The sequence below is a fragment of the Zeugodacus cucurbitae genome, chromosome 3 (genome assembly GCF_028554725.1).
Source record: "Zeugodacus cucurbitae isolate PBARC_wt_2022May chromosome 3, idZeuCucr1.2, whole genome shotgun sequence".
NCBI lineage: Eukaryota > Metazoa > Arthropoda > Insecta > Diptera > Tephritidae > Zeugodacus > Zeugodacus cucurbitae.
In genome coordinates, this window is record NC_071668.1 from 19,784,313 (window position 1) to 19,809,021 (window position 24,709).

The window sequence follows — 24,709 nt, forward strand, 5'->3', positions numbered from 1 at the left end:
AAAGCTAAAGGGTTACATTACTGTAAATCAAAAGATCACTGGGTGAATATTTACTTAAGGAGCTATACAAGCTATACAGGTAGTGTAACATTTTCAAAAACCCGATTTTTTTTATTTTTTGCTTATTCGACAGTTTATACTGTCAAAAATATCTTGTGAAAGAGTAAAGGTCGTATCTTGACCAGCGAAATTTTAAACGCGTTTTTCTCGAAACGACATTTCTAAAAATTGCTGACATCAAAACTCAACGAGAAATTAATCGATCGACTTCAAATTTAAACAGAGTATTTTTAAATATATTTGTCATCTTTTTCAGAACCATGCCATTTTGTTATTTTTTGATATTTTTAAATAATCGTAGGTCATTGTATAGGGAATATATTCAACTTTAATAAACTTTTTGAATTTGTAAAAAAAATCTTAAAATATACCTAATTATGTCAAAAAATCTTCGAACATTCAATCGAGTACTTTCTTTAAAAAAAATTCACGAAAATCGCCTAATTTTTCATGGGTTACTCTGGTATAGCCCCTTAAGAGGGAATTTCTTTCTCTCGCGAAAACATTATAAAATTACTTTAGTGGGACGTAACCTTTTAGCTCAGATAACGGAAAGGAAAGGTTTTTTCTAAGGCAGATCGGTGCCCACGACAGTCATGTCTACGTAACTGTATTTTTATTTGCCCAACAACAGTCAACTCATCAGCTTTCCTCAAAATGTTTAGGACACGTTTTCTGCCGTTTTAAAATAAGAATATACCAATTCTTTATATTAGAATTAGCTGGCAGAATGTTCATGAGTGCGCAAAAAATTTATTTAAACTCATCTCCTACAATTTAATACATTTCCTATAAGCTGTAACTGCCAGTTCTTTCTCTCAATTACAAAATATTATATAATGAATTTTTCTCACCACAAAAAAAAAAAAAAAAAAAAAACAAAAAATGGAAAAAATGAAAAACTAACTGTAATCTTTCAACACATGCCAACACCAAATCGATTTTCTGCCAACTGACTAACATTAATCTTAATATATTTTCTATTCTCTCTCCACAACACAATCTCGTTTCAGCGGACATCATACAGGATTTAGCTAATTAATTAAATCAAATAAGGAGTAAAATAGCATAACAACAACAACAAACAAAGCAACTGATATTACATTTTTTATATATGTGGTAAGCTTAGGAATAGTTATAGCAAAGAAAAAACGGAACAAAACTGAAAAAATGCAAAAAAACCAAAGAAAATTGAAAGAAAAAATTAAAATTAATTAGAACGGCACAAATTTGTGAATACACACACATACATACATATACATAGATATATAGACATTTATACATATGTACATATTTGTACACGCACATAAAAGCTCTTCAAATCCGGCACTGTTGTATTTAAAAATAAATAAAATATATTATATATTTAACACTTATTATATTGTATGTATGTATGTAGACTAAGTATATGTAGAGATACGCGTAGTAAATAAGTTTGAAAAAAAACAACAACAACAACAAAAGCAAAAATAACAAATTCCACACTGATTAGCTGACTAAATATGATACGTAAAAGGAATTTTATTGACCGTTTTGAAAAGCTATGAAATCCGCAAATTTACCAAATAGTGCGTATAAACCGCATGCCACAACAAAAGCAAAAAAAAAAAAAAACGTTTAACCAAAATTCATTTTTTTTTTTGTTTTTGCCAAAATTGTTGAAGCGTAAAAGTCATTAAGTGGTTGCTGTGTGATTTTTGCCGAAATTTGCACTCGAACAAAGCATTTAAATTGCGTACTAACGCAATGATGCCAATAATAGCAACAACAATAACTACAACAACAAAATGTTAAACACCAAAATTTGTGAAAACAAACTGAGCTTTTCACACTAATTTGTATGATTTTTGTCTATTAAGTATGTGAGAGTAAAAAATATGTGGAATGTAAGTAGGATTTGAAATAAATTTTTGAATTTTTTTCTTTTTGAAAAAAGTTAATTTTTACGCGCCACAAAGTATGCAACGTATAATCAACACTTTAAAGCTAATCAAATCTTTCGTGTTCCGTTATACGTATAATCCGTTAAATAAGCCGCAATAAATGGCCTGCAGAAAATTCTAGTTGTTTTCTTGATTTAGCAAAGATCGTTTGGAAGATCAGATCATTTCTGTTAAACCACTACAATATCCCATCTTGCACTGAGTGCACAAAATTACCACAAGTGCGTAGAACAACACTACCCATCCCAAACATAATTTGCTCAATTCTTTTGATATAAATTAGACTCAGCGACTTATAGCCTTTTCGCACAGCCAAATTAATTGATCAATTATAATTTTAATTCAGAAACCAATTTTTGCTCTTCGCACTACCGGCTACTGGATAATCGATCAGCTATTATACATTTCTGTTTTTGTTTTCCATAAGAAGTTGGTAAGTTTCATCTGCCGATTGCTATTTTATTATTTATTTTTCAGCGGCGACATCTACCATCGATTAGCGGGAACAACAACTCACAGACAAAGGACGTAGATGTAATTACAAATATGTTCTTTGTCGCAGAGTTGCATTGCATTTTAAAGTCGATTGACTATTAATGCGAAAAATTAGATTTTTATTTTGTATGGTAAATCGATCTAAATCAGCGCCGGCCGATTAATTGATCAATTAGCTACAGTGCGAAAAGGCTATTTGCCTTGTATCTTTCTAAAATAGTTATCGGTATTTGCTAATAAATTTTTGAGTAACATCATGGGGGACGACTAGTGGGGCTTGTTAACACTTCTTTAAAGAAACCAATAGTATAAAACTGCAACTTGCTTGTTATTCGATGAACCTAATCTCGAAACGATTTACTGAAATAACACCAGGTTAGAGAGATTAGGAAAATACCAATTCGATATTGCTAATACTAAGTAATAAACTTAAGTATAGAAAAGGGAAACTGATTTAAAGAGAATAAAATCTACACTTTACACTAACTACGATGAGCCGCTGGAGAAGTACTTAAAGTTCTTCTCTATAGGTGTTTCTTGCATTCTACAAATATTCAGCGAAGAAATTACGAAATTTAGGAGCATAAGGCGTTGATTCCAGCATATAACCACTAAAATTTTACAAATATTAAAATAATGTAATTCTAAACAAGACTTTCCGACAATCAGCGCTTATTCAGCTCAAGGAAATGATAGCTGAATAGAACAATGAAAGTTCAGTCTGATAAAAATCAGATATGGAACTTCACTAATTCATCCTTTCGGATTATAGCACGATATAATAGTAGCTGAATAAAGCGCTTAAGACCAAACCTTCTGAAAAGTGTCATATGAAGTTTCAATCATGGGTCTTTCGAATTTCAGCACTTATTCAGCTTAAGAGAATGATAGCTCAATAAATTAGTGAAAAATAAAGTGTCTAAAATCCTTGGCGCGGATCTGAGCTCTAAAAACACCTGTCAAGCCGAGGGACGAAATGGCCAATTTAAATTTAGAAACAATAGTTCTGATCTATTCATCTAAAAAAGCTCAAAGTTGTATTCAAATGAAGTATTAGCTCAATATTCAGCTAATATTATTTTATACGTCATTCAAATGAAGATTTAAGGTTCGACCACGCTCGGAATAGTTTTAATTAGTTCATAACCATCATAATAGCTACCTAATTAAATCCAGCTAATATCAGCGTGACACCTCTAATTACATGATAGCTCAGCACTATCATTTCTTATTAAATTTTGTATAAATTTCTTACCGCCCTTTAATGGAAACTACTCAGCTAATAGATAACTGTTGGGTCGGTGTTTCGAAAGGCTAAAATCAACCAAAAACGAAAAAATATGACTTTTTATTTATGTGAACACTTCCGAAGATAATGATTACCCACAATTCGTGAATACTCAAGGGTATTATCTCAAGAGATATTTGTAGCCATACATAGATCTATCATTAAACAATAAAGAGCAAGTATGAGTTATGGATGCAGGATAAGATTTTTTATATAATTATTTTAACGAACGAACTCAAAAACGGGTCAACTGATATTCATGAAAGTTGGTATATGCATGTAATTTGGTCCAACTATGTTGATAGGATAGTTATTATTCAAATTAATGAAAAATATAAAAAGAGAAAACAAAAAAAAAATATATTTTGAAGGTTGTCATTGTTCCTTTGTTAAAATATTTTTGTTATTCTTCAATTGTATAAGGTTGTGTCGATAGCCCAAAACAATTTGTAACAAATAAGGAAAGGCTAAGTTCGGGTCCAACTGAATATATTATACTCTCGCAATTTATTGATGTATTTTATTAAGATAACACACAATATGACCTATATATTCGGCATAAAGTCCAATAGAAAATCATCATATATAGTATATAAGGGCTGATGTAATTCCAGAACCAATTTCACTAATTTTCACCACCAAGGTTAACGGATATGGTGGCAACTTGGCACCTGTTAGTAGACAAACAAACGGCACATTCGGCCTTGAAATTACTCCTAAATTGCAAATGAACGAAACACCAGTCGGCAAAATCGCCAAAAATAGCGCTATAACGAGGATTTTCCAAATATTCAAGAAGTCGCTGGAGGTACTGCACAGGACTTTAAAAAATCTTGATTGTCGATGAACGTTTTTGGTAAAGCCAGGATTCTGTTAGCAGCTGATTTACGCCAGACTCTTCCAATTATTCCTGGATCAACTTTTCCTGACGGGCTAATCGCATGCCTAAAATCATTTAATTTGTGGCGACACTTAAAGAATCGCCAATTAACAACTAACATATGAGTATTTTTGCAACAATAGCAAATTACGATTGTAGAAGCAGTTGGAAATGGTAGGGTCGCAGTTGACTCCTCGATGGATTAATAGCATTTCCAACAGATTTCTGTCACTTCATTGACTCGAAAGAGAAGTTTTCATGACATAAAACCTATCATAACATATAACATAAATCAACCTCCAGTAATCAATATCGTCACCGAAGCCAAGATTGGACCAACTTAATTTAATGTATACCTTAGCCATAACAACGTGTGGCCGGGTCTACTAGTCCATATTATAAATTTTTTCAATGTTTCAGAGTTTTTTCTAAAGTTTCTCATAAAATCCCGCTTAAACCCATCCTCTCGTTACTCTTCTACAGATTTGACTAACATCAACTAAGTCCGCTTGTAGAGTCCTAATTGGGACACTTATGTATCAAGGACGAATATATATTCTATACAATCATACATATGTACGACCCATTGAGATTGAACAAATTAGCAACAACATTGCTGCAATGAAAGCCAATATGCAAATTATAATGGCTTTGTGTTGCTACAGCAACAGTTTTTCACACATACATATACTCAGAGAGCATCAAAAGTTGCAACAACAATAAGCACATTTTACAAATACGCAGTAAATTGTGTGGCATTAGTAAAATAGACGCGTGATTAGTTTGGTATTTGGCGAAATGATTTACGTTTTAGCACTTAGCAGGCAAAATTCCAAATTATTGTTGTAAACACATTGAATTCTCCTTTGGTTTTTGCGGATAACTGCATAAAAATCTATGTTTTCGTGTATAATGAATTTGATAAATTGCTAAGCGAGATTTTTTAACAAAGTTTCAATATTTTTTTTTAATGAGTAAAATCTGTTAAATTTTTTAATCCGAAGATTCCCCTTCATTCAGTTATGTGGGAGAATTTAAATGCGATATGCAATAGAATGAGAATTATTGATTTCTTTTTTCAAAAATCAAACATAAGAAATATCAATTTTAATGAAAAGTGTTAACAAAAATATCAAGCTCTCGATGTGGTTAGTTTAAAATGTTAAATTTTGAGGGTGGTGAGTTTCGGTATGGTGAATATAGGTGTGGTGAATTTAAATGAGGCATCAACAGATGATTAGATCTTTATATATGTTTAAAAAGTTTAGGTATGGTGAGTAAAGGTTTAGGTAGGTGTGGTGAATTTCATATAGTTACTTGAGATGTGCCGAACGCTGTTCGTAATTTTTCTACTATTGTAATATCGATTTACACTTGCAATATAATTCTTCGTGCATTGAATTTATTAGAAATGGCTTATCCAATTATATTCACCACGCAATTTTAAAAAAACTCAGACTGCATTTTTGACAAGAAAAATGTGCCATATGAATTGAAATTGGCTTTCAAAGTAGAGGTTGCTTGATATTTTTTAAATCTATGCTGACAGATATGATTCGAGTGTTGAATTCGGACCAGTTTGAACTCATCTCAGGAAACCGAAGTCTTGTTCTAATTTTACTTGTTATAATTGATACTTGATAAGTCAAAAAACACCAGCAGTAATTTTTTCCTCCACTCAATAGCTAAAATTAAGCTCCAAATTCAAAGAATGGCATCCCTGATACTCGATCTACTGTAATCCAAGCCGACCAAAATGTCACACATATCTTATGACTGCAGAAAACGCCTAAAAGTCACGTATCATGAAGCTACTTCATTGAAAACAAAAAAAAATCGTTGCCTACATTTAGGCGCATATACCAAAATTTTCCTTTCAGCGAAAATGAGCACTAAATTATGGGCTAACTAATGTGTGTGTAAAGCAATGAGTAATAAGTGAAACACTGATTTCCAACTAAGTATTATCCGTGTTTATGGAAACAATATTACATAAAATATAGATATACATATGTATTTAGCATGTGTGAAAGCCCTATGAGCGCTTTATAATTTACAATAACCGACAACACCTAACCACAAACCAGCGTCGACCAAAAATCCACAGTTAATCCGATTTAATTTCATTTAGTTGAGATTTCTATTAAAATGATACAGTTAACGTTGCCTATCATTAGGCGTTTAGCTGTAACAAGCATATAAATGCGTGTATAGATTATTAGGAAAGGTAAAATTGTGGAAATAGTTTACAGTAGGCATTGCTTGCAATTGACCCAAAGGTGGAAATGAAAAAAATTTAATTTTTTGAAATCTAATTTTAATGCAAATAAAACACAACTTTTAGGCGCACAATTCTGTATCAAATTATATGTTTTGCACAGCTGCCAACCTTGTATGTTGACGCCCGTGATTAACCGGTTCGTTTGCTGTCCTCCTGAATTTTATTCAATATTTGCTTAGCCTACTTTTAGGCGATGCATTAGTTTACCTAATAATTAACGCGCGGCGGACACCTGATGTTACACAAGTTCAGCTGCATTTTCACTCACTCACACTGTCTATCTAATTTTCTACCTCCCTCTCCACTTATGTATCAACCCTGCGGCATGTAAATTCCTATAAATTGCTGTTTGCTTTCAGGCGCATATTTTTCACCGAGATTTTAATTATTGCATTAGCCTATATTACCAAATCAAAGCGCGCTATTTACTATTTACCATTTTAACATTTGCATTTTGAATTTCCGAAAAATCTGCGTGTCGCCTATTATTTTATTAGCGCTCGGAGGGGAAGGCCTGCATGAATGTAGGTGAAATCAACGCGCTTACGCATATAAATGCCTTTCATTTGCAACCGTAATATAATTTGTTGAATTAATATGCGTATTTCTGGCAATAAATATAATTGGAGAATTATTTGCCAAATGCATGTTTAATATTATTTCGCGCATTATTTGTTTGCGAGCATTCGAAAAAATATAATAGATGGCGCTGCGTAGCGCTGTTTATACAAAGTTATTTGCGCAATAGCTGATTGCGAATGATATTTATTTGCCCAACTATGTAAGCGATTCTATGTAAATTTTGGCAGCAATTAGAGCGTTAAATATGGAATAAAATTCACGTTAAATATTAGAGGCGATTGTATAATAATATTCGTACTCTATCGGGAACTTGTTGAGGTAAAAGTTTTGAATTGGAATTCGAACTCAATATTCGAGTCTAACAATAGGTGTATTCAAATGAGAGATTATATAATAGCTGCTTACATAAAATCAAATTATTATGAAATTTTTAATTAAAAAACTATACGGTAGGTGGCGCTGATGTCAAAATTTTATTAAATACCACAGTTTCCATCTCTATTAGTGCATATTTCCAGCACACATTTGCCTCATTAAACTTATAATATAGAATAAATATTGTATATAATATGATCTTATAACAAAAAAATAAAACAAATCTGATAGGTGGCACTGGGTTCAAATACTTCTAAACGCTGTAAATTCCATAAGAGACTATAATTAAAGACAATGGAGCAATAATAATAAGACAAATTTGAACCGAAAACAAGTATTAGCATGAATCAGACAGTCTCACAAAAATTATTTACAGAGGGAGGATATCAAAACATATGTCAGTCAACTCTCAATGAAAGAAGTTCATAGAGACAATAGCCCATTGCGGACGTATAAAAGGAACTACCAAATTGCGTTTTGGATACATTAGTGAGTCCCAACAACTTTTTCATGTTCTTTCAATCTACTCAACTGGCTCCAATTCTGTAAAGAGAGTCAAACATTGTATAAAAATACGTTTCTCTAACATAACATTAGATGACTTCGAGTTATTAACGTTGAACAGATTTTATATGTTCAATATAATAACAACAATAACAACATAAATAGCCTTCCTTTGACTGGTAGTTCTTTACTGTCTTCTACAAGATCAGGTTAAAAATTAACGGATACTATGAACATTTCTACAGACAAGGAATGAATGAAGTTAAAAATAAATGGAACATCAATGAAAGAAGAACATAGACTTAAGATTCTTAGGTGGAATAAAAAATAATATATTCGTAATGCTCTCCATAGCGAGATGTTTATTCAAACTTGATGCAAATAGTTCTCAAAAAACATTTAATTGGACTTCCAGAAGCCAGAGAGTAAATTGCAGATCATAGGATCCCTACTTTTTCGTATATCAAAATGGTATAAAGAACCATGGTTGGTTGGTTGAAAATGGATGCGAAAAGAGCCTGACCGAAAGCGGCCGCACTTAGGCTCGTTGTGTTCTCCCCAAGAGTACCCTGATAAGCATCACCTAAACAACTCGATCGATTTGGCAATTACAGCTTCTAAGTTTTTTCCATCCCAGCTGCCCAATTTCTCTTAGGTTTGAGTATTGGGAGCCATGGAAGGTGTTCCTTTTTAACCGACTAAAAATAATGCTCCAGTGTCTCATCATCCTCTGCGCACGCCCTGCATTCTGGCGATTCTACTAAACCAAGTCTCTGCAGGTGGCCTCTTAGAAATAAGTGCCCCATGATACAGCTTAGTTCCCATAAAGAACCATAGTGAGAACTGAAACGTCCACTGATGATATCAATGTTATACATTGGTGAACCCTTGCTTCAGAGATTGCAACTTCTTCTTAAGATAACATCAGAATATCAAAAGAAGAGAGTGTCGGAAATGTACACAGTTCGGTATAGAAACTTTTTAAAGGTTTTGGGGTCTGGAAATTCTTACAAATTTATTCTGGGATCTGTCTCCAAAATCAAAGTCGTGAATTGTAGATTTACTATTCAACATGCGAATGCAAAGAAATATCAAAAGTAGAGAGGGAGTTTCTCAAATACAATGATGAATTCTAGGAGGGCTTACGTTATAACACCTAAGTAGAATATCGGAATAATGGAACCCTGAAATGTCCGAAATCAAGGGGGGAGGTAATATTTATATTAAAGTTATCTAAAGTACGTAAGATTTTGAGGTTATAAAGATGCTAATGTGAGTGAGTTGGTTGAGCCGGTAACGAATTGACACAGACTGCGAAGCCAAGAAAGTGCAGACTTATAAATTACCTGAAATTTGCTCCGGAATTAAGGGTTACAGATCAAAATGTAAGGCAAAGAGTATTTTTATTGGGTAAAATAAGTCCTTGGTCATTGAAAAACAGAGAAAAAACCAGAAAGGTCACCGTTAAAACATGATATAATAATGAATATTAGAGAATACATGGTGATTATTAATCTAAGGTCATTTCTATCGTTTCAGCAAAAGAAGACTGCAGAACATTTGCCACTAACATTTAAAAATTATTTACCAAAATTCAATTAATGCTGAAATGACTACAAATCAGCAAATTTGTCAAATACATAAATTAACTTTCTAATTTCCAGCAAAAATCTTTTGGCAATTACAGCGTTGTAAATTATTAAATACATTTCGCTATTCACTTAAAGCAATTGCACGTGCATGTGAGTGACATTTCACCTGCAGAAAAGCGTAAATACTTTAAAATGCCAGCTAACACTTCAAGCTAGACCAGTCCAGCACCAGCAAATAGCACTGGCTTAACTGTTATTGTTGTTGCTGTTGGTGGGTGTGTGTGTTGGGTGTATATGTGTGAATGCCTTTACAATTTATTTTTGACTAAATTATTTACACATAACACACATATATGAGATTTCCAAAGTGCAAATATTTGCAGGCAAAACCAAATATTTACGTATTTATTTGCATAAAACACACACACGCTAGCATATATATGTTTGTATATGAGAGCAGAGGCAGGTAGCGTAATGTTGAAGCAAGCATTTGCACATAACAAAATTCGTCAAATAACGTAAATAAAATCATAGAAAATTCATTACTTAATCAACAATTCATGGAAATCCATTGACAATGGCAATGCTCGAGCAATTTAAATGGTTTTCGAACAAAATGTTAGCATACGCACAGGCGCATACGAGCAAATGGTAATTAAAACATAATTTTGCAATGAAGAATTACACACACACACATTTGTAAGCGAGTGTGTGTGTGAAAATATTAAACCGCAAATATACAAATACAATTGAAAACTCAGCCATATATATGTGTGTGTGTGTTGTGCTAAATGCTATTTAATTGATTTGCGCGCCAAGAAAAGTCAAGCGTAATTGAATTTATGCTTTGGTCGACAGTTTATTAAGGCGAGTGCATGAACTTAGTACATAGTGTTTAACTGTTTATTTGCACATTTACATTTTGAAGTGAATTTTTTTGTAATTTTTGGTGCGCAAAATCAAACGGCAGTACACAGTTTAGGAAATTATAATTAATAATAGATTAAAGTAAAATGGAATATATTTATTTTTCACATATTTTTAGTTGAAAAATCAAGTGTAGATACAAAAACAAATATTTTATGTATTTAAATGTAGCAAGTTATAATTTATAAGTAATAAGAGACTAATAAATAGAGATATTCAAAGCATACGCATAAAGAACTTTAGAAAAAAAATTTAAAAAATATTTCAAAATATTAATTTTGCAACAAAAATTACCGTTATTACAAAAAAATAAGTAAATTATAAATGCTGTTTTATTGACAGCATCAAATGTGGCAGCGCTAAGTAAGCGAGTAAGCACATAGCAAGAGAGTACTGCTACTATACACACTGCGCGACAATTGAAATTAATTTTCTCGTAATTATTTTACATCTATTTTTTTTTTAAATTGCAGAAAAAATGAATTTAAAAATTTTCATGATCTACTATAGCATTGCATAGCAAAAAATTACTGAACTTAACGTAATGTAGAAAGAAAACAAATCCAAATATGAAACATTAAGATTTAACTTAATGTAACATGACATAACAAAACTTAACACCACTTCGATTCAACATTGAATAATATATTGAAAACAAAGAAAGAAAACATGAAAAACCTTGACAGACGGCAGTGTTAATCTCCAATTCAAACAGCAGTCATTATACTCTCGCAACACAAGTTGCTAGGAGAGTATTATAGTTTTCTGTTTGTAAGTCATAAAACGAGTTAGATATAGAATTATATATGGGTGATTCTACGATAAGAGGTAACTTATGCGGCAATAAGCTTAAAGTATTATTTTTGTCCTTTATGTTGTTATTTTTTTAAATTAATCTCATCACATTAACGTAGTGTATTAAATAATATTACAATTTATTGCATAATTAAAACATTTTTTCTGAAATTCCTTACAAAGTCTAAAAAAGTCTCTCCCTTGGCTTGTCCCGCTGCTACTTTTTTTTTAACTTTCGGACAATACATATATTTTTTTTATGAGATGCTAAACCCAAACTAAGTTCAATCGGAAGTAAAATAATTAAAATCATGGGCTCATTTCAGCCTGAAGTTAACAATACTAATCGCGAAATCCCTTTGAACACTGTAGTTTTTTAATTACTGCGCCCCAATCGTGCGGTGTACTGGATTCGAAAACTGATTTTGTCTCTCGCTTGGCAATTCATATAACGTATACTATTAATTTAATTTATTTGCCTTTATTGTTCTTAATTACTAATACTGTGATAATTAAAGTGAAATAAATAATTAACCCAAAAAATAATTCAGTCAATTAAAACAATTAAATTTTTCATGAAAACGTCTCTCCCTGCCGTATTTTCTCTGGCAAAATAACTGCCAGGGGAGAAAGTTAGAGACCAGGGGAGATACTATTCATCATGACACCCGGACCGGAAGTCGTGAGCTGCTTGAGTCTTGAGACTTTCTTGCGAGATCTTCTAAACATGACCCCTTCCCCACCTCCAGCCATCACCAGCATTAACAAAACCCAAAATATTAGCCTCGCAATCCAACGCAGAATCGCTCTTACCAACAGATGCTAGTTTGAACTGAGTGGACATTTAAATATTAAAGTCCTCTCTTGATGAACCAAAACCAAACTCTACAAGTCCCTTATCATCCCCGTTCTGCTTTATGGTGCAGAAGCATGGACGATGTCAACAACCGATGAGACGGCACTAGGAGTTTTCGAGAAAAAAGTTTTGTGGAAGATTTATGGTCTTTTGAACATTGACATCGGCGAATACCGCAGATGATGGAACGAACTATAGCTCGTCGTATAGCTCGACGACACTGACATATGTAGTTCAGCGAATAAAAAGACAGAGGCTAGGTCATGTTGTTCGAATGACAAAAGCGCTTCAGCTTGGAAAGTGTTCGATGCAGTACCCGCTGGTGGGAGCAGAGGAACAGTAAGCCCTCCATTCCGTAGGAAAAACCAGATTAAAAGTTACCTGGTTGTTATTGGTATTTCCAATTCGCGTCAAACAGCAAAAAGGAGAGATGACTAGCGCGTTAAAATAGATTTGCCTATAATCGCATAAGCGTTGAATACGCCAAATATACATATATGCAATATGTATGTATATATAAATAAGACCAGGTTGGCCAGACTTTCCCCATGCCAAATCTTCTTTCGAAAGGGCAGAAGATATACTCCTATACCTCTTTAAAAAGTCAGAAATTATTTTGAAAGATTTTAAGAGATTATATTTAATATTTGTTTCAGTTATTTATGATAAAGAGTTAATTTATTGATTTGTTATTTTAATTTTAGGGTTTATTCATCTAGGAAAGAGGTACTCTCTTAATTTGTAAAACTATTTTAATTTAATTTTGTGCTTTTGGTAAAATAATTATCTACCATAAACTTTACGTCTCTCCCCTGGCCGATGTATTTACCCTGGTCGTCGAAAAAGTAATAAAATATGTATTAAGTGACTTGCCCTTACGTGAGAAAATAAATAAAAGGGACAAAAATCATAATATAGAGGTTTCAAAAAATCCAAAGTTTTTCTTTGGCCGTTTTCTCTATGCAATTGAAACCTCTTATCGTAGAATCACCCATGGGTCAAAAATTATACTCAGGAACTAATCGATCGATTTCAATGAAATTCGGTATATAATATTTTCTTGACATCCTGATAACACGAATGAAAAATGGGCGAAATCGATTCACGACCACGCCTATTTCCCATATAACCGAGTTTTGAATTCACTTTATGGTATATGCATTAGGAACCAATGAAGATAGCGGAATAACCCTTAACATACTTGTGAAAATTTGCCTAAATCGGACAAGAACTTTTCAAGGCACCGGATATCGAAAATGAAGAACTCAGTGTCTAAGGGTAATTTTTCAACGAAAATATAGGTAAATCTCTCAAATATTTTAATTGAATTCAGAGGGAATATTTTTCTTCTAATGTTTTGTCTCTGTACCACAAATGGTTAAAATCGGGTCATAACTTCCCCTAGCTCCCATATTCCTTATATTCGTATTTTCCAAAGTCCGTTGGGCTTTATACCGCTTATATCGGTTAATATGTGAGATATCTTTGAAAAATTAAGAGAGCATATAGTCTTGGATATAGTGTACATTGGTGGTGAAAATGAATGAAATCATGTTCATGAATTACCTCAGCCCTCATATACTATATTTGTTGATTTTCGTTATTCTATTGGACTTTAAATCGCATATATGGGTCAAATTGTGTATTGTGACATAGCATAATACAACTTAATATAACATAACAAATTTTTGGGCATTACAATTAGTTGAGGCATTTTTGAATTTGTCTTTGTTGTACTGAGTTGGATTCTGATTTGGAATAGGAAGAAATATATGCATATAATTTGAAATTTAAAACATTTTTGTGTATACGATTTTTTACTAAGGATTCATTAAACCATTAAACCTCTTAATCACTTTGTACCAGCATCAAATTGTCGCACAGTGTATAAGTGGCTCGCACTCTTGCTATGAATACTTTAATAAATTATATAAATAAATAGATTATGCAAATAATTGTGGTTCAAAACTAATGCATTTATGTAGTAAATAAAAATTTCATGAGGAAAATGTATATTAAAAAACTTTGTGAAGAGTAAAAATTACACCGTAATTCTAAGATATCATAGAACATGCACAAATGTAGAAATCTGGATCTTAATTGAGTAATTTGAAGTATAATTTGTGTTTGACTCTTGTTGTTTTTGAGTTCAGCGCTCTCTATTCCAAAGATTTGCAATTGAACGCAGAACATTTATAGTATAATTTCTTAAGAAATACATTAAATTTTAGCAATATTGCAACTTTCTTTCGATTTTTTTACAACAACACAATATATATATTTTAATAATACTAAATATATGTAAATGTATATGAAAAAAATATTTTAATAATTTTTTATTTGCAAACAATTAAATTTCTTAATTAAAACAGTGAGAGAAACAACAATTTCGAATGGGTTGTATTGCTGTTATTTGCACTGGTGATATTTAAATAGGAAATATAGGCAATATAGTTAAAAACACGCTTGAATGCACTTGAAGAGGCTTAAACGAGAAGATAAAAAGTATTAAATGTTAAAAAAATTAAAAAAAAAAATATTTAGTAATTATAAAAATAAAAAAATATATTTAAAAATAAATATAAAAAATAAAAATAAAATTAAAAAATATTAACTATATAAGGAAAATAATATTAAAAATAAAATAAAAATATAAATTAAGTGTAAAAAAATATTGAAATTAAAAAAAGTATGAAATATTATAAATAAAAAATTAAATTATAAAAAATATATGCATGAATATGAAATGTTTTTAAAAGGCAACTATTTGAAATTTTCAAATTAAATGCATAGGGATAAAAACGCAACAATTTTAAAATTAACTGTTAAAAAAAATTAATATTTAATTATTATTTAAAAAATATTTTTTTTTAATCTATCAAAAAAATAACATTTTACTGTAAATAACAAGTAAGAAACGCTAAATTAATTTTCCAGTATGCACTCAATGTAAAATACATCCCAAAAAAACATCCACAAAATAACGCTAAAAATTCCCCAAAACTTAGTATTTTAGCAAATTTGTAAATATCATGACATAATTTTATCAACAACAACCAACTATTTATGTAAGTGTGTGTCCATTCTCATTGTAAATTTAAAGAAAAAAATATCACGAGAGTATTTTACAAAGAAATAATCGCATGCGAGATTTGCATGTGCCTGCCATTGAGAAAAACAGCCGAAACCCCACACACATGAAATTCAAGTAACAGCACGGATATTACATATAAAATAAATATAGTTATATATACAAGCATACATAACTGTTGTGTAAGCAAATATACATACATACATACGCGTATACATACAGCATATTATAGTTAAGTGAAATAATATGATGAACAAAAATCAATGCAAATAGTTTTTATTGTACTTCTTATTATTATTCCTTAAGTAGCTCTTAGACATTCTTTTAAATATTAGATTTAGTGCAACCGAGAGGCAAAGCAAAAACCGAAAAACAAAACCAAAAATATATAGTATACATAGCATATTGCATATGCAATTGCATACATACATACAAGACTAAAGTTATTCAATTGAGATGTAAGTAAAAACGAAATACGAAATGATATACAAAATGATGATGATGATGCAGGATGCACAGAGATTATGAAAGAGTAATAAATAATAAATGAAATGAATAAAACTAATTTGGAAATTGTTTAATTTATTTATTTTGTAATGCAAAGAGAGGTGAGTAAGTAATTACATATAATATTTGAGTTTACTATTCAAGAAAGTTAAGGAAAGAACTATGTAAAGATCGTTTGAAGCTAGCGGAAGGATGCCAACAAAGAGAAAAGTATCTAAAATATCAACTAAATCAAGTGCACTATCCAGAAGAAAGTTAATATATATGGAAATCCTTTTACCAGGCGAGGAATCCGGACCTCTAGTGGTGGACGTAATGTAAGTCACATTGTTCAAAGATGGGGAAGTGCTAATAGTATCTCAGAAGAAGAAGAAGAACAGTGAAGTCTTCATTAAGTAGCAATTACATAGAGCTCTTTCACAAAACAGTGAAACCCTATCGTATACGAAGTGAACCGAGGTTCCATTACTCAGCTATAGGAAAGATGGCATAGTTAAAATCTTACATATAATAAATTATACTAATATATGGATGCTGTCCATAGATATAAGTTTTTAGAGAAAATAGATGTCTTTGCAGATTAACATTCATTTCAATCTTGTAATTTCCTTATTATAGAAAATTGGTTAAGGATGGGATATGTAACATATTCAAAACTTCCTTGGATTAATATCAGGTCAAAGTCCATTCCCTTACGACAGGTATCCAAAAAGCATTCGCTAGTTATTTTAGGTGTATATAACGAGATGAAAATGAGTAAATTGAAGAAAAAGGGGTACGAATGGAAAGATTCACTAACGAGGTTCCTTACTTTTTTAATGAAAAAACACAGAAAATTCATACATAAATAAAAAGTGGAATGTTTATTATCATTCGAAAGAACATGCTTTGGCATTTATTTTTTAAAGCTTATCACTTTTGAATATTGGCCGCGGCTAGGTCTCAGAGGGTCCATCCGTTGAGTCTAATTTTTAATGACTCGTTCGAGCATTTCGCCTGGAAACTGGCTAATGACACGCGTGATGTTTTGCTCCAAGGCTTGAATCGAAGCGGGATTGTCCGCATAGACTTTAGACTTTACATATCCCCAAGGGAAAAAGTATAACGGGGTGATATCACACGATCATGGTGGCCAATTGACCATCGTAAAACATGAAATTATCTGCTCACCAAAGTGTTCTCTCAATAAATCCATTGATTGATGCGATGTGTGGGAAGTAGCACCGTCTTGTTGAAACCAAATGTCGCCGAGATCATCGAGCCGGTTGTGTTCTCACCGGCATCATTTTGCAAGAAATATGGACCTATGATTCCACCGGCCTACAAACAACACGAAACCTTTGATTTTTCTGGATGAAATGACCGCTCTAGAATCTCATCGGGTTGTTCTTCGTTCCAAATATGGCAATTGTGCTTATTTACATAACCATTTAGCCAGAAATGGGCCTAATCGCAGAACAGCATTTTGTTCAAAAACTTCGGATCTTCTTGGAACTTTTCAAGAGCCCATAGAGCGAAGTGATTTTGCTTGGGAAGGTCTGAGCGGCTTCAGTTATTACACTAGCTGTATTTTGTACGCTTTCAATTTAAGATCTCGACGTAAAATGCGCCAAGTCTTTTCATACGTGAGTCCGAGTTTAATGCGAACGTCGCCACGATCGTCGTGTACACTCTTAGCTACGGCTGCTATATTTACTTCACTGGATGCTAGACATGCATTATTCGAGCGAATATTATCTAATATGAATGCCAAAAACGAGTCACTAGTTATTTTAGGATATTATAATGGGACGATAATAAGAAAGGCAAACGAATCAATAGATTCACTCACCGACATATTATACATGACTATAGTAAGGGTGTAGTGTTGGTATGGACAGGTTATAGGACAGGACTATAATAGAAATAAGATGCGTAAAATCTTAAATAAAGTATAGGAGATCTAGACAAAGGTAACTGGTAGCCGAAGGGCGATTCTGGTATCTAACTTTACTGAAAAGACACCTCCTCCTATTTGTTTATCCAGTTTTGGACCGTCCGCATAGATGTGTCTTTATCCTCTTCGTCCCTATCCCACTCCTCTCTGGAGGGGAAGGTAATATTAAGAGCTGAATTAAGATTTAATTCTACTGGATTACGAAAATCCGTATTACCAGCTATGAACGGGAACCTGCCAAGTATACGAGAATGTCCCTTATTACAAGTAGCTAGTACGGAAGATTCCCTCAGTCTAAATCTGACAATCACTTACTTGAAGTGGTTTTCGCCCCACCACTCTTTTGCAAGTAGGCAGTTCTGTAGCAGCTTTTTTTTAACCTTGCGTCCATGTTAGGATTTCAAGATATCTACCTATCCAAGGTTAGTCCAAGATAGCTTGCATTATCTTCTATTGATAACCCAGTACCATTTATTAATGGTGGTGCGACATCAGGAATCTTGTATTTCCTTGTGAACAATACCAGCTCTATGTTGCTACCATTGAAGTTTATTCCGCATGATTGTGTCCATCGATTTATTTCATTTAATATTGATTGCATAACATTAGTTAGGATGCTTGGAAATTTTCCTCTAACCGAAACAGCCACATCACCAACGGAAGCCACAACTTGTACTCCCCTCTTTTATAGATCTAGATCATTGCTAAGACCCAGAGAAGGGGTGATAACACGTTTGCTTGAGGTGTACCTCTTTGGACAGATCTACACGTCGTTGAATTACCCAAGAAACTCTGAGACGTCTAGATCTTTAAGCGCGTCCACTATGGCTTTAGGTCAGTAGGTTATGTAATGCCGGGATTGCTGCAACTGAGCAGGGAATATGCGGTCAGGTCCCGGTGATTTAAAGGGTTTGAAACTCTCTACTGCCCAGCATACATTGCGCTCTAATACTAGATATATCTACAAGATTGGGATCTGAATCACTCTATGTACTTATTACATGTTCAGCATCACGGATTTCCGAACTAACAGATTCAAAGACTCTTCACGAGATTCCATCCAGCCATTATCTGGATTCTGAAGGTATGCAATGTTGTGTACGGACTTTGCTGATATTTTTCTTAGACGAGACGCCTCCGCCGTAGTCTCGATGTTATAGCAAAAAGATATGTAAGATGGTAAGAACATCTATAAGCGGGAGATCCACGAATAATCTCAGAGTATGCTTTTCTAGACTGTCATTTCTTTTGATTATCATAAAACAGAAAAATATATCTATTAACAAGCAAACTCTATGGAAACCCCTAAAGTCCAAACTGCTGAAAAATATACTTTAAAGTTCCCACTTAAGAACTTCATAAAATCACCGAATTTTTAAACTGATCGCATAAACAACATTTTAAAATCGAAAAAATGGCAACACAACGCTTTTTCTCTTTTTTCTTTTCTGCCTGTAATTTTGGATTTTCCAACATCAAATTTTCAGTTTCGGTGAAAAATGTCAACCAAATTTTTAAATACATAAAAATTCGCTAATAAAATCCAAATTCTCTGCCAGAAAATAAAAACAAAACACACATATATATTTACTAAAACAACCACAACAACAACAGAAACAAGCCGATTCTCGATTGCGTGTGTATATGAGAAACTAAGGCAGGTGAACGCACAAAACGCAGCGAATCGCAGCCGAATGACGAAGGGCATATTGAAAAATGTTCGACGAACGTTGAGTATTTGCTTCAATTTCATTTTAGCTTGTTGCTACGAAATACTACCGTTATTTGCAATAACAACAACTCAATATGCAGAATATGTGGAAGCGAAGGCAGCAGCAGCAACAGCAACAACTATGACAACTACAACAATTGCAACAACAACGCATGGCGTACGGCGCAGCAGCAGCGAAAACAAAAAGAACAACAACAACAACAATAAGAACAAAAACAAGAGCAGCAGCAGAAATAGTAGCGGCAGCCAGGAAAACAATAGCCACAACAAGAAGATAAACAAGCCTAACAAAGCCAATAGCAGCGTTGAAAACCCAACAAACGCAAACAATGAAGCCTACCACGCGGCGCTCGAACGTGGGCTGAGCGAGGTGGAAATGCCCGAAAAGTTGAGGCAGGTAAGTCGATCGCATAGATGAACTGGTTTCCCGTTTTTTCTGCAATTTTAATTAACAAATGCTCACAAACCGGGGTAGTGTTGTTGTTGTAGTTACAACAGCAACAAGTATGCATACACTCAGTATGTAGCTATGATCGCGTGTATAAAACCGAAAACAAACAAATGCGCAAATAAAATTAAGATATTAGGATAGGTTTGTTCTTTTATCCGATTCGGTAGCGATGCAACGGCCGCGGGTAGGACGCCCACACACTGAACTTAGGGATATTGGATTAGTTTGGGTTTTTTTCTTATTTCCTTCAAATTGGATTATGTATATGCGATCGAGGCGCCGACGTCAATAAAATTGCTAAGTTATATAACTTCACTGTACAACACTCGGCTGGGTACTGAACCAAAATAATTTTTTCCGGGAGAATGAGTCATAAGTAAAATAAAAATGTATTTTTCGATTTTCGAATATAACCCCAAAATTGAAATATTTGAACTCGAAGTTCGAAAAAAGGAATTTAAAAGAAAATACTATTATTATTATACATTTTATATTTTTTTTCGATCGAAATTTGAGTCTTCATAACATAATGTCAAATAAGATTGACCCGAAAATTGTATGAAAAATGTACATAATATCCATATTTTGGATTAGTAGCTATATCCTGTAATTAATAAATTTTTTTTCTTCTTTTTTTCGAACTTCGAATCCCAATACTTCGAAAATCGGAGATATTCAATTGTCAGAGAACTGCCGGCGAGTAATTCTCCTTTCAAATAAAATTCAAACAGTAGTCAGGTCCAGCCAAGTGTGTAGATCTGCAAAGCAAGCCAACTCTCTTTGAGAACAAAGGCGATGTGGATGTTCCTTTTTATGGAAGCATATTCAAATTATCACTGAAACTGTGTCGTAACGTAGTTCCGCTGATAGCAGCTAAATGAGTATATTGATGACTCGATTCTTGTGGAACATGTGCAATATTTTTCTGTGAGTTTCAATTAGTTTATCCAAATATCTTAGACGAAGATTGTAGATCTCTCACTATTACGTACTCGACAACAAACCAACAGCACAAGATGAATTGAACCCTCTTGACATCCAGAGCTTATTTAAAACCCAGCTGAGATACCACACCATATAGCAATGAAGTACTGGGGAGATACGAAAGCCCTGAACACCTCATTAAAAATTATGGTACTGCTTCTACAATGCCTGACCATGAAAAAGCTGAAATAGGTCTATTGCAAAATATATAAGAGCTGCAAGAACTGATAAACTACGAGCTGTACGAGTATAATCTCAACTGAAAAAGAGAAATTAGTAAAAAACATTAGCTGAAAAGAACCTCATCTGCTCTGCTCATTCCACAAGATGTACAATTTCACATTCTTTAAGATTCATATCAGTAACACTTTCGACCCTTTCTCTTAGTCTTTTATAAAGCATATATGATCCTAGCCTCGGATAAATTACAACTGTCGCCAGAGAGGCCTAGGGTTTTCGAAAGATTTCTGAACCTTTTGACAACAAGTGGTTAGGTGAACATTTTCAGAATCTTAAAACTTCCTGTGAAGGAAAATAAAAATAGTAAAGAGAATTTAGTAAGATTTATTAATCTTTAGAGGTAATGGTTGAATTATGAAAGTCCATAGTGTTCAGCAATGTTGTCATAGCTAAAAGTAGTTAATTTATTGAAATCATTATTTTACTACTCGATTTCACAGAAAGAAATTTCCTTCCTCATGTTTAGTGAAACCAATAGTTTTTGTTACTAGAAATCTCTAAGATGTTGAGTGTTTTTTTCTTAAGACATGTGGCTTTCAATGAGGCAATACTTTTTCGGGGTTAGTCGTTTTGACAGCTGTTACTTGATTTATACTCAGATTGGCTTGCCATTTGAGCAGACTTACTCTGCCAATTGCTGCAAAAGGTGGTTGAAAATTCTGTCTCTCGGCTGGAATTTATTCAAGTCACCCGCGGCGGTAACTTTCCCGAAATAAAAAATGTTTTAAAAAGCATAATGGCAAACCCTTATTTATATAATAACGCTAAATTCCGGACCATAATATTAGGTTGGCAAATACCCCCCTTCCGCTTTTTTGCTCTTTATTCAATGCTTTATAAAAAGTGTTACTTTGATCGGATGTAGTTCAAATAAGCGGCATTTCCTTCTTCATAATCTGTTTCCATCTAGACGGCAACTTCATAATACCCCCTTCGTAGAAGCCCCCATCTTTATTTGCGAAGAATTCGGACAGCCACTTTTCACAAGCCTCCTTTGAGTTCAACTTTACACCACAAAGGGCGTTCGCCATGGACAGGAACAGGTGGTAATCACTTGGTGCTATGTCTGGGCTATACGATGGATGCAATAAAACCTCCCATCCGAGCTTCCGTAGCTTCTGACGAGTCATCAACGAACTGTGTGGTCTGGCGTTGTCCTGGTGAAACACTACACCCTTCCTGTCGGCCAATTCTGGACGCTTCTGGTCGATCGCCCTCTTCAAGCGGTCCAGTTGTTCGCAGTATATGGTAGAATTAAGCGGATGATTCCTTTCCAATCCCACCAAACACACAGCAAAACCTTCCTGGCCGTCAATCTTGGCCACTGTTTTGGACGAATCACCGGCCTTCGACCACGACCGTTTTCGTTTGATATTGTCGTATGTGATCCATTTTTCGGCAGCAGTCACCATTTTCATCGGCATTCGTCGTCACAGGTCTTCCGTCGGCTGACTCTCACGGAACGTTTCTCTAGCGGATTTGCCTTTAACGAAGGAAAACTTTAAAATAGCGCGAATTTCGGCGTTAGTGAACTCCATGTTTACACATCTAGAGGTAGTGTGAATACACCTATTCACCAACCCCCGTTCTATTTTTATATCATTTCTTATATCAAATAGGTTCTGGGATCATGAGCTTTATGAATGTTTAATGATTTATCTATTATAGTTTTCTTAGTAGTAGTTCAACTATATAGGATTTTAGTTAAGAGTGAAAAGTTTAAAGTATGGCATTATTTTCATCTTTCAAGGATCTCATTCTTCCTCTTATTTGGTGTCCCCGATTTTGTTAAATTACATGTCCATCATTAGAAGCAGTTAATATGCAAATATTCTACCAACCAACATTTACTCTGTGTCCTCTTTTGCACACTCCACTTTGACGACATGCAACTCTGCGCGATTTCCTTAACACCTACCTTAATCTTTACAACACACTTATAGGTGCAGTAATTGTTATTGCCAGCAATGCGATTAAGCATTTACTTTCATTGTTTGTTTTTTTCACAATTGTTGGCTGTTGCCATTGTCGCCGTTACGCACATTAAACACACTTCGATTGCCATTTCGCCGCTGAGGAGTGGAAAAAAACAATTTAATGATAAACATCAAATTTCCACAAAATGGGCTTATATTTTACGTGCAATGCCAAACAGATTGCGAAGGCATTCGAGAAGCTCGGCAATATGAACACATGGGTACCGTTCTAATTTGCAACGCTCGCAAAAGCGTGAATTACAGCGAAGACCTGTCTGCGAAGAGCAACACAAAATTAGCCAAACACTTCGACAGACAAACTGTCGAAACTTCGTATTACGAAGTACTCGTCCATATTTTTTTCCCGGCTACTTAAAGTTCCTGCCGCCACTAAAAGTATGTAATGTAGCTGAAAGAAGCTTTCTCGAGTACTTTTAAAGTGATGTTCACTTTCTATGCGTATATTTTCATAAATTTCCTTTAGATTTCCACACCACTTACCAGCAACAATGTAGTTAATAATACAAAGTGCCTTCAAGAAAATTGTAGAAAACCGCGAGATACTCACAAGCGCGCATAGAATGGCAGATTTGTATGCCATGAGAATGAGTAGGAGATTGAAGTAGCGATGGAAAGCGTTAATAAAAAACAGTTCTGCATCTCATTTGCTACAAAATCGCAAAACCTATAAGATGCTTAAGCTAATGCATTTATGCTTTTGTGCGAGATAAGCGCTTACCGTTAAGCAGCTTGCGGCTACCGTTAAGGTAATAGCGCTAATCTCTCTCTCACTCACCTTTTACGGTTATTATTTTAATTTTGTGAATGGAAATATTTTAATCCAGCTCAGTGCTTTGATGGAATTATCTAGTATCTTGAAATTTAAAAATAAGAAGTTACGAAAAGACTGTCTTATTGAAGATACTGATTAAAATATCGTACGAGGAAGAAGTTGAGTCATAATTTTTACGAAAAGCATGTTTTGGATTACCCTTCTTCTTCTTCTTGACTGGCGTAGACACCGCTTACGCGGTCATAGCCGAGTCCACAGCAGCGCGCCACGCATCTCTCCTTTTGACAGTTTGGCGCCAATTTGTAATACCAAGTGAAGACAGGTCCTTCTCCAACTTGTCCGTCCATCGGAGTGGAGATGTCCCTCTTCCTCGGCTTCCACCAGCGGGTACTGCATCGAACACTTTCAGAGCTGGAGCACT

General features: G+C 33.8%; 2 protein-coding genes across 6 annotated transcripts in view; both read left to right on the top strand.

The window, feature by feature from the left end:
* LOC105216405 (neural cell adhesion molecule 1-B) overlaps nt 1-1,635 on the top strand; it is a 292,270-nt gene extending 290,635 nt beyond the window's left edge. The window contains exon 8 of the mRNA XM_054227219.1: nt 1,074-1,635. Within this exon, the coding sequence (XP_054083194.1) occupies nt 1,074-1,102 (29 nt within the window). The 3' untranslated portion in view covers nt 1,103-1,635. The remainder of the gene's footprint in view (nt 1-1,073) is intronic.
* Nucleotides 1,636-19,577: 17,942 nt separating this feature from the next.
* LOC105216402 (protein cappuccino) overlaps nt 19,578-24,709 on the top strand; it is a 93,202-nt gene continuing 88,070 nt past the window's right edge. For 2 of the 5 annotated variants that reach the window (XM_029042953.2, XM_054226282.1), the window contains exon 1: nt 19,579-20,241. In XM_029042953.2, the coding sequence (XP_028898786.2) occupies nt 19,807-20,241 (435 nt within the window). In that variant the 5' untranslated portion in view covers nt 19,579-19,806. Of the gene's footprint in view, nt 20,242-24,709 lie in introns of all 5 variants that reach the window. The other 3 variants (XM_011190874.3, XM_029042956.2, XM_029042957.2) reach the window with 3 other exon arrangements.